Source organism: Glycine max, chromosome 10 (assembly GCF_000004515.6).
Source record: "Glycine max cultivar Williams 82 chromosome 10, Glycine_max_v4.0, whole genome shotgun sequence".
In the NCBI taxonomy this organism is placed as follows: domain Eukaryota; kingdom Viridiplantae; phylum Streptophyta; class Magnoliopsida; order Fabales; family Fabaceae; genus Glycine; species Glycine max.
Genome location: NC_038246.2, coordinates 8,723,024 through 8,734,587, shown reverse-complemented (window position 1 = coordinate 8,734,587; position 11,564 = coordinate 8,723,024). Strand labels below are relative to the sequence as shown.

At 31.9% G+C, this 11,564-nt stretch overlaps 1 protein-coding gene across 1 annotated transcript; it reads left to right on the top strand.

Annotated features, from left to right (window-relative positions):
• Positions 1-609: 609 nt before the first annotated feature.
• LOC112998165 (PRA1 family protein B4) lies at positions 610-2,305 on the top strand. Its single transcript, XM_026124209.2, has 2 exons — positions 610-921; positions 1,943-2,305. Exons 1-2 carry the CDS (start codon positions 610-612, stop codon positions 2,303-2,305), a joined length of 675 nt encoding a protein of 224 aa, XP_025979994.1.
• The last annotated feature ends 9,259 nt before the right edge of the window (positions 2,306-11,564 follow it).

Here is an 11,564-nt window from a genome sequence, read left to right as displayed (position 1 = left end):
ATTTTGTTTGGACAAATGCATGGTTTAATGTAGTGCCTCTTTAAAGCTATTTAGATATGATATTGTTGTGCAACTCTTTTTTTTCTACATCTATTTGTATGAATTTGCTATGTAGTGTTTCAATAGAAGTCACAAAAAAATGAGTTGATCAAGAAAGTCATGGACTATTTTCAAAGGTTAAAATTGGTCCTTTAAGTTTTTAAAAAGGTTCAAATTGATCCTTTAATTTAAGTTTTTAAAATGGTTCAAATCAGTCCTTTCAAAAGCCACCACTACTGCAATAAAGATTTTTAACAACACACTAACTATGACAGTTAAGAAGAAAACGATGTTGAAGGATACATAGTGGCATTGTAGTAATTTTCATGAAAGTATACAACGACGGTTATTTAATAACCACCTTCAATAATGACTTTAAGGAGTACAACGATGGGTTGACAAAGACCATCATAGTTGTATTGGTAATACAAAGACGGTTTTTTCATTTTGACCGTCTTTGAATAAGCTTTTAAAATACACTCTCTTCCCTTCAAAATCTCCTCATATTATCTCTCTCTCTCTAAAATCACAAATTACAAAATCCCCTTCCATTCTCTCTCTAAAACCATCATGTCCTCCACTGCGCCTCCTGTCCTCCCCATCTCCAACCCCCAAACCACTGCAAGAACCACCAGTGCAGGCGGCGGCGCCATCAAGGCTCCGGCGAACAACCTGACCTTCTGTGCCTTCATCAACAACCTTTCCACCTCCCTCCACCACGGCCTCGACCAATGTCGCCCCTGGTCGGAGCTCGCAGACCGCTCCACGTTCTCGAAACCCGAGTCCTCCAAAGCCACCCTTCGTGTCCGCAAAAACTTCTCCTACTTTCACACCAACTACTACGTTGTCGTTTCACTCATCCTCGCAGTCTCTCTCCTAACTGTGAATGTATGTATACATGATTTTGATGATGCCAAAGAAGAATCAAACAGGACTACTTCAAAGGATAAACATTGCTTCAAGATTAATACAAGATTGCTTCAACAAATAAAGTCTTGCTTCAAGATTTCTGCAAGATCAAGTCTTGCCTCAAAACAAAGGGTTTCAAAGTCATCCAGGGCTCTGGTAATCGATTACCAGGCAGTGTAATCGATTACCAGAAGACAAGTTTGGGAAATAACTGTTAAAAAGGGTTTTGAATGTGAATTTTGAACATGTAATCGATTACCAGTTGTTTGTAACCAATTACCAGGAACGAAACTCTTGAAATTCAAATTCAAAATTCATGACCCTTCAAAATATAACTGTATAATCGATTACCAGAAACCTGTAATCGATTACCAGTGAAGAATTTCAGAAAAAAACTTTTTGAAAAGACACATCTCTTCAAACCATTTTGAAAAGGCATGAAGGGCCTATATATATGTGTCTGCCTGACTTCAAAAAGCAATAGAGAAATACTCCAAGAGAACTTCATTGCCAAATGCTCTCTCAACAATCCTTGGCCAAACACTTGCAAAATCTAAAAGGATTCTTACATGAACTTCAATTGTAATATCTTTCTCTTAAAGAAAGAATTCTTCTTCTTTCTTCTTATTCAAAGAGATTGATTAAGGGACCGAGGGTCTCTTAAGTTTTAAGGATTCCTGAACACAAGGGAAGGGTTGTCCCTATGTGGTTCAGACTTTGTAAAAGGAGTTTTACAAAGAGAGTGGAAAATCTCAAGTGGATTGCTTGAAGACTGGACGTAGGCACGGGAAGTGGCCGAACCAGTATAAATCAAGTTTGCATTTCTCTCTTCCCTTATCTCATTTATTTTATTGCAATCAATTTTGTCTTGCATGTTTAAAGAACATTATTAAATTGATTGATGCTTCTTCTTCTACATTCTGAGCCTATCATTTAGAAGGGGGTTAAAAGTTTGTTAGTGGGAAATTAATTCACCCCTTCTTAAGTTATTGAGCCCATTTGTCCAACATTCACTAATCATTTCTCTCTCATCCTCCACATTGGCCTCCTCGCCTCTTGGACCTTCCTCTACCTCTTCCGTCCCTCAGATCAACCTTTCGTCATTCTCAGCCGAACATTCTCTGACTTCGAAACCCTAGCCCTCCTCTCCACCTTCACCGTCTTCGTTTTTTTCCTCACCAGCGTCAGATCTGTCCTCATTTTGATTCTCATGCTCGACGCCGCTGTCATTTTCCTCCACAACGCGTTCTGCATGTCGGAGGATCTGTTCCTCGACGATCAGGAGAATTCTCAGGCTATCGGATTCCTCTCCTTCCTCCACCGCTGCCGTCACCGCCGCCACCATTCCCACCATTGATTCACGCATTTAGGTATAAAAAAAAACTCAATGAAATCATTAAATCTGGTGATGTTTCTCCCCGATCTGATGAGTTTTGATGCATGGAGGAAGAATGAATCTTGAAATGGAGGAAGAATGAATTCCAATTCCCCACTGCGCTCTTCACCAACCATGCATTGATATTCATCTTCCTCTTCTCCTCTTCAGGTAATTTCATCTCTCTCTCTCTCTCTCGGTTAGTTCTCTGGGTGTTCTTATCGAATATTGTGTCAATTGTTAAGTCAAGAATGCTTGTTGCTTTCATGTTTTTCGTGGGAGCTGAGTTTCTCATTTTAGTGTAGGTTTTTCGGCGCTTGAATTTTCCTTTCTTTTTTCGTTATGAATTAATGAAATTGGTGTGTTAATTGGTAAGAAGCTAACTGTATTTTGGTAAGAAATGACTGAAGTTTAATTGTGTGTTAGTACATAGCTCTGTTTAGGGGGGAAAATTAGGGATGTGTGTTTAGAATTCAAATTGGTTAGTATCATATATGTGACACCGCTAGCATATGATGAAATTTACTTGATATGATTGATATAGTGATTTGAGCACAAAAAAGATCAGAGGGAGTAACAAAATCCTTTTGTTGTTGTTGTTGTTGTTGTTTCTACAATATTAGTGGTTTAATTTAGTCCTCTTGGCATGTTTTTGTTTGTGGCTCATTTGTATTGTTAGGCTTCACAGTATCAATCCTTAGGTTAAAAACTATTTGCAAGTGGTTTCTATATACTTTTGTTTAGGTTATCTTTTGTCAGTTGAGGGACACCTTGGTTATAGTTTCTACTATTTTTTATCTCGTAATAATTTGTAAATTATGTGTGCTTATGTTTCATTTAAGTGACAGTGGTGGCAGTTCTGGTATGGAAGTGTATGATGTTTCTGAAACTAGAAACCATGATGCAGACATGGTAAATTTGTATAAAATTTTGTAATTTCTATTCTTTGAGCTCTTGATGTTTTGGGATTCCATTAATGATTTGAATCATTTGTGTATATCATCATCACTGAGGTAGCATTATAGTCAATAATTTATCTAACATTTTGACTTTAGATTGAAGGTGCTGATTTAAATTCACACTTCACGAGCCCAAATATTGACTGAACTGAGGTCATGATTAACGACAGAGCCCCTGAGTTTTTTGTTGACCAGAACTTGTATTACCCTGCTGCCACCAATTATGGTTATTACTGCATAGGTAAATTTAAAAGCACTATATTGTTAGATTTATTTTGACAGTGCATAATATTGATAATCTGTTATAATTTGTATATTATTTCTATTATTTATTATCTATATGCAAGCTAATCATGTTGGCTTTTCTTTTATCATGTTGCTTACTCATAGTAAGTTAATGCAAGTGGGCAGTTCTGTGGGGTTGCAGAGATGGTTGGTACAATTGACTATAGCAAGAATATGGACTTTTGGGTGGAAGCTTTCCTGTGAAGTGGCACATCATAAAAGATGTACCAAATCCAATTTTTCTTAATTCAAAGACTTAGTCAACAGTGAAAGCTTATTACTTATTAGCCATTTGAGGGATGATTGAAAGATACGATTTTTTATTTTCAAAAGCTTTTGTATTAAATTAGATTTTTTATCTTCAATTCTCATCCTCACTCCTTGGAAGAGGTTAGAAATGGAAGTTTAATTTGTCCATGGACTTGTTTATATATTATGATGTAGATTAAAATTACAGCAACAAGTGGAAATAATTGATGTATTACATCATTATATTTGTATACATATTATATTTGTTTTGAATTTATACATGTATTGCATCATTATTATAAGTTTGATAAAAAATAAATTATAATTTCTTATAGACTTAATATTTTTTAAAAATAGCACAAACTTTCAATGAAAAAATATTATTTAATTTTAATATAGTTTTATTTAGTATAATCCTCAATCTTTTAAAATAACACACACACACACACACACACACACACATATATATATATATATATATATATATATATATATATATATATATATATATATATTATTTAGTATAATCCTCGCTTTCTCCATAGAACCGTCTTAGAAAGTGTGTCTTCTAAGGCTTTTTAAGACGGTTTAATGTAAGAATTGTCTTAAAAAGTAGAGTCTGACAAACTTTCTAAGACGGTTCTAATGTAATAACCGTTTTAGAATGTTTTTGACGATGATATTTTTAAGAACCGTCATCAATGGTGTTTCACTTTTAATGACGTTAACTATAACGATGGTCAAGAACCATCGTTGAAAGCCCTATTTAACCGTCGTTAAAAAGTTTTATTGTAGTAATGCACTTATCTCTTAAACAACACCAAACACCATATAATAATAGCCTACTTTTCCTTCAACAAAATCCATTAATCAAGTACATTTCAATTGCCTACTCCTTCAAATACATCTTAAATGAAGAAATTTGAAGTTTGGATGTTAACGTTAATGGACTACATTAATAGTCTACCCTGTACAAATGGGCAAATTCGAAAACAACAATATCAGAACTATAATAATCCCTAACATTAAACAACAAATAACAATTATCCTCTTCAACCATTTCCTACTGCTCAAAGAATTATGCAGATTCGATATCCTCCCTCTTTGTCTCATAATAACAATGTCCTTTTCATCAACAATCTCCTCATGATACCAATCAAAAAAGCCACAACCACTATTTGTAACCCCTTTCTAACATGAAAAATTAATCATTAATCACATTGGATCCCTCGCCATATTTTCAAAAATTTTTTAAAAAAATAACAACTAACCTTGGAATGTTTGCAACCCGAGAACCTCCTCCTATAAGGTTGTCTCTTGTTCTAGCAGTTCTCAAAATCGCTTTTATGTTCACAGTCACATGTAGGCGCCTAACTGTTTGTGCCTCTGGAAGAGCCTGACTGACACCTGCATCCAGACACGCTTGATTCCATATTTGTTAGAAGGAAATTGATCTTCTAATTTCAGAATTTGGGGAAGAACATAGAGGAGCCAAAAACCCTAAGTTTTCAATTTGGGGAACAAGAATCTTCTTTTATACAAAGAAACATCAACAGTAACATCCCAAACAAGTTCCAACAATTAGTAGTTTTCAATAAATAATTAAATAAAAATGCCAAGTCAAAAAAAAATTACATGACAACCCACAATGTGTACATTTAATGGCTTCTCTCATGCCAGTCACGATGCAATGATGGTGAGGACCAAGTTGGATTGTTTTAAACAAATAAATGATGAAAGTGAATATTTTAAAAGATAAAAAATCAATTTAAACAAAATAATAAGATAAAAAAAAATTAAAGAAATCATTTAATCTATATGAATTATTTGATCATCTCTTTATAATATTTATTTTTGACAAATTTGACACAAACATGATCAAACTGTGAATATAAATGGTTTCTGCCTTGGCACCTGGGTCCCAAACCACTTATGTAGTAGTAGTAGTTCTAGTTAGACTTTTTAATATACATTTATAAAAGAAGAAAATGAAATAAGTTAAGAAAATAAAATGAATACATTATTTTATAATTATTTTTTTCATATGTATCCTATTTTTTTATAAATTATTTTATTCTTTTTATCCGTGAGAATTGAATATGATATCAGAAGATTTATAACACTTATTCTATTCAACCAACTAAGCTAGACTTCCTTGATATAAATTATCTCATCAAAATTATTGTAAATTAATGTATATAGATTAATTTTAACTTATAATAGAAATTAAATTTATTTTACTTTTTCTATAATTTTTTGTCAAAAAATTTATTCAAATTCATTTTTTATATGTTGATTTCATCTATCATTGCTTTCTGGTTTTGCATAGATCATATGTATTTTTTTTACTAAATAATTTTATTTAAGTTATGAATGACTATTATAAACAATAAAACTCTCGATCTCTTAAGATTAATACATTTACATATGTGAATCTTAGTCTAAATTTTTTTGTTAAACTAAGGTAATATTATAACAATTGATCCAAGGGTTCCATGGTTTAGCGTTGCTTTCTAATTAATTAAATGGAAAACTATCTTATAATGAACTCTTACTCGGTTAACTTTTTGAGGCATGACCCCTCCTATTGTGCTTTTTCCTTTTCTTACCATACACTTATTTGATTCATTCGGAGAAACAGCAACCAGTAGGCCCCAGGCCTCACGCATTTATATATAGAATCGCTAAGAGAATAAAAGGTAGAATTATTATTTTTTGCGAGGCTAATAACGCGTATAATGATGTAATGATGGAAGAAGCAATAAACCTGTGGCATTCACGTTTAATGGTATAAATAGTTATAATGTAACCAAAAATCATGAAATGATAATTACCAACCACAGTAGAAGTCCTAGGCATATCTTACTTCTCGAATGAATAATCACGATAGGAAAATACACTCTATATTACGTATCTCGTGCTACAAAAATTAATTCCATGATTAAGAAAAGGAAACAAAGGATAAAATATTGCGGAACGACACCATCGCATGTATAGGCTTGCACCACTACTGTCAATGTCATACACTTCCTTATAATGTCAGTGCATCACACTAGGTAGCTTAATTAAGCATGCTTAGTGAGTAAGCTTAAGTTACAATTTTGTTGTGGTGTAAGAGTTCTATTATTTAGTAGTACATATGTAAAAAAAAGGGTTTAACTGTACTTGAGGTCTCAACTATAGTGTGATTTTAATTTTATAAATTTCAATTGTGCCATCAATTAATTGGATCTCCTAACTTTCTTTTTGCTTACAATTAGTCTCTTTGTCAATTTCAATGTATGTTGATGTGACAATTAAAATATTGTTTAACATTTTTTGACACATTAATCTAATGGGTTCAAATTTTACCTTCAATATCATGTTGATTTTTTTTCTCATTTTCACATGTCATATATAAGCATATCATGTTCACATGTCAATGATACATTAATATTCATATCAGATAATACATCAATTGTCGTGTCAGTACATCAATTGTCGTGTTAGCTTGTGAGTGTCTTATTAGTCAGTATATTAATCACTATTATTATGTTAACAAATTTTGTTAAATATTTAATAAAAAATTGACAAGAGAATTTAATTATAAATGAAAAGAAAGTTGAGAAATGCATTTGACACAATTAATTTTTGAGAGATTAAAATGGTACGTTGATATGTTGAAACCAAATGTGCAATTAAAATAATATGTATACATTTTTTATTGGTTACCTGAAAAAGAAAGAAAAAAAATAAAGTTGTGTCACAAAAATCACAAAAAATAGGTTCAAGTATCCTCTCTTCTATTTTTTCATACCAAACTTGTGTAGTTACCATTTGAAAAATGAGTAACAATAACTACATACTTAAAGATACTTAAAGTACCATTTCAAAAATATGATACTAACTAGCTATAATTAGATATATTTTTTTTGGCAGAAACTATAGGTATCATTGAAATAATCCTACTCGATTCAAGTTAAATCACTATGAATAACATAACTCTTGTTTCAAATATTTAATGTAATTATGTACATATAACTCAAATTTAAGACCTCTACTTAAACTAAAATACCCAGAATCACTTGATCCACACACTACAATAAATATGTTAAATAATGAAGGTTATTTTTTCGTTTAGTGGAGGTTTTTATCCTCCGCAAAATAAATTACGGAGGTTTTCAGCAACCTCCGCAGCTATATTCGCCACAAGCAATTAGCGGCTGTTTTCGAAAACCTCTGGTATCGAGAATATTTTGCAGAGATTTTTTTGTAGAGGTTTTAAACCTACGCTAACTATGGAGGTTTTTTAAAGGAGGTTTTAAACCTACGCTAACTGTGGAGGTTTATTGTAAGATGTTTTTATACCTACACTAAATATGGAAGTTTTTTGTAGGAGGTTTTAAACCTATGCTAAATGCGGAGATTTATTAAAAGAGGTTTTAAAACTATAGTATGGAGGGTTTTTTTTTTTAAATCATGCTAACAATAGATGTTTTACAATTGATTTTCTATTTCTCCTTATTTTCTTGTATATAATGATTTTGTATACTCATTTTAGTTTCATAATCTACATGTATTACAATTTTTTATTTTCTTATGATATCAATAAAAAAATGTAATAAAAAAACTCATAATGAGGACGTAGAAATTATATTTCAATAACCAAAATAATAGCATATAATTCAAAGATTTATAATTCAAATTTCTATTGTAAATCAAACTATGACATAAAAATCATAACAAAGTAATATTAGTCTTGTACTAAACTTTAAATCCAAAATACATTATAAGCAAACTAAGGGTTGCTAGCACCAGAAGATCCTCTTGCATCCAAAGGTGTATTAGGAACACTTGAAGCATCATTTGGTTGAAATAAGAAAAGAAAAAACACTTAGTCACATATATTATATACAAGGGTGTATCACACATACTAAATCACAATGACCATCAATAAAAATAATCAATTCTAAACAATTGTTTATCAGATGTATGTATAACCTGATTTAGAAATATATAATGATTCTATTTTTTACAGTGGAAATGCAGTACAGTGCTCAACAAAAATTATACTAAGTTCACAAAACAATTAATAGAAATTCCAAACAAAAGTAGAGAGACCAAGATATACACATAAGGAAGGAGGCCAATTTCCAAATGCTACATTGAATCAAGGTCCTAAAGGGTAATTGTTCATTCTATTCAACAGAGGCAAAACAATTAATAATAATAATAATAATAATAATAATAATAATAATAATAATAATAATAATAATAATAATAATAATAATAATAAAAGAACCTGGTCAGCGGTCGTAGGTTGTAACAATAGCTTACTAGAGCCTTTGTACTTATGCATCCAATCAGTGTTTGAAGTGACAAGCTTGCCCTCATCTTGAACAACATTTTTGGTATCCAATATACCCTCCAAGTATCGAACATCATCATCATTCAACTTTTAGAACCAAAAAATCTTCTCTAAGGGTGTAAGTTTGAGACTCCAATGTTTTAATTTTTATCTCGATGGTGGTTTCTAAACTTTCAACGTTGATTGGGATCTTTTTAGTACTTCCCATTCTCCACGTACTATGTAATACCCTATAAAATGAAAAAAATTCAGAAACTATTAAGAGGTATGTTAATATTTCTTTTTTCCCATGATATAAAATTATTAAGCAAATCATGTGAAACCAACAAAATAATACAAAAAAGAAAGATATGTACATTGCCATATTTGGAAAGGCTAAAATGCAATTAATACTACAGCCGGCTTGGTAAATATTAGTCTCATTAGAAGTATAAATTATTAAGGCCTCCTCACATGCAAAGATCATCCAATGTGAAATGGAAGAACTTATAATATAGAGAACCAACCCAAAAAGTAACCTGATAAGAGGGGGCCTCTATCATAAATGGGAGTTGTGTTGCAACCCTGCGAATATGGGACTCATACTCCTTCATCAACCTAGTCAGGTTGGAAAGAAAAGCCCATCCAGAGGATGGTTAGACAATCCAGGCTATGCTGCATCAACGCATAACATAAGATTGATGTTTGTTCAGGCTATACACATTTTGAAATTAATGGTAAGAGAGTCTGCATTCATTAAGTAGCTTATTAGATAATCGAAAACAAAGAATCTTGAGAACTATTTGAAATTTGGAAGTATTGAAGTGGAAGGGGCCATTGAACAGCTAGAAAAAGCCCAAGCTCATTGAAGGAAAGTCAAAACAGAAGCACTCCTATAAAGAATAGTTATTGATCCCGATTCACAAAGCATAACTATCGACCCAAATAGCAACACATAACAACAGACCCCAAAAATAGTGAGATAGCAGATTGTGGGATGACCATTATTCTGAGTTTTTTTATATAGTTTATTTAATGTACAACAATATAATTATAAATTCTCAAAAATGATAAAAAAAAAAGAGTTAAAAACTACCCAAAATTCATGACATTCATAAATAACAATCAAAATTTACAAGTGTCTTAAATAAATCATACAAGTAAATACTTACCAACAAAATTCTTCATCATCATCATATTATTATCGTATGAACTCATCATCATTCTTATCATCATTATTACTATTTAGTTTATCATATTATATCGTTATGCTTTGAATAAGAAAAAAAAAGAAAAAGAAGTCAAACTGGACTCAATGAGGCCCAGCAAACCAAAACAAAAAAAGAGGAAAATAATTGATGGAATAGATTGAAGCCAATGACTACAGTAGAGCAATGACTGCAACAGAGCAACTATAAAAGTGGCCCATTTGTGATCAGGAATAGATTGATTATGTCACAATGCCAAAAGGACTCTTGACCTAAAAGAATGTATGTTCTATATTTAGAATATCTTGACCTCGGAAAAAATAGATGGCATTGATAAATAAAATCCATATTAGAAGCTTATCATTACACAATAGCAAGTAGCTCAAATCATTTCACTTTATATGATTAGGCACTTTCAACAAGATAGGTAATTTTGGCTTACATGCACCTTTACCATTGCCTATGTTAATAGGATTACGAAAAGCATGACATGCATCTCAACCAGATGTTTAAAAGTAATTAATGATAACGATAGAACAAGAAGCAGAATCTTGGCAATGAAACCAGCCGCAACAAAGAAAAGGCAAACCAATCAAATCCTACAAATAGTTAAGCTGTTACAACAAAATTCATTCGACTTCAAAATTTAAAAACTATCGCAACCATTTACATCACAATACCTTCCTAGGTCAGACAATTCAATTTGTTTCTTATTAGAAAATATCAACAAAATTATAAGCCACAATTCTCACTAGCCAAAGGAAAGGCATTAGGCACACCCCCGTCTCACTAAATCAACAAAATGTATATCCAAAGACAGTGAACGACATTTGTATCTTTGTAGATCAAAATGTATATCCAACAAATTGAAGAAGGAACAAAACACTTGCTCAATATCAATTCGCAAGTCCCCTTAACACATGGCATAACAAGGAATCAAAATAAAAAATGTATATGGTTGAAACTACTTCATAGCTATTAGCTCTAGAATATATCAGAACGAAATCAAGATCACTTAAGAAACGAAGACACTGTGTGACGAAAACACGGAAATCAAATAAAAATGTATATGATTAAGAATCAAGAGCGAAACGAATTTGTGAACCTAATTTCATTGTTGCAGACAGATATAACATTGTTTGAGTGAATAATTGAAAAGGCAAGCCGCAAACAGCAGCGATGGATAACAAATAGTTGCAACCCTAGCGTAGGAT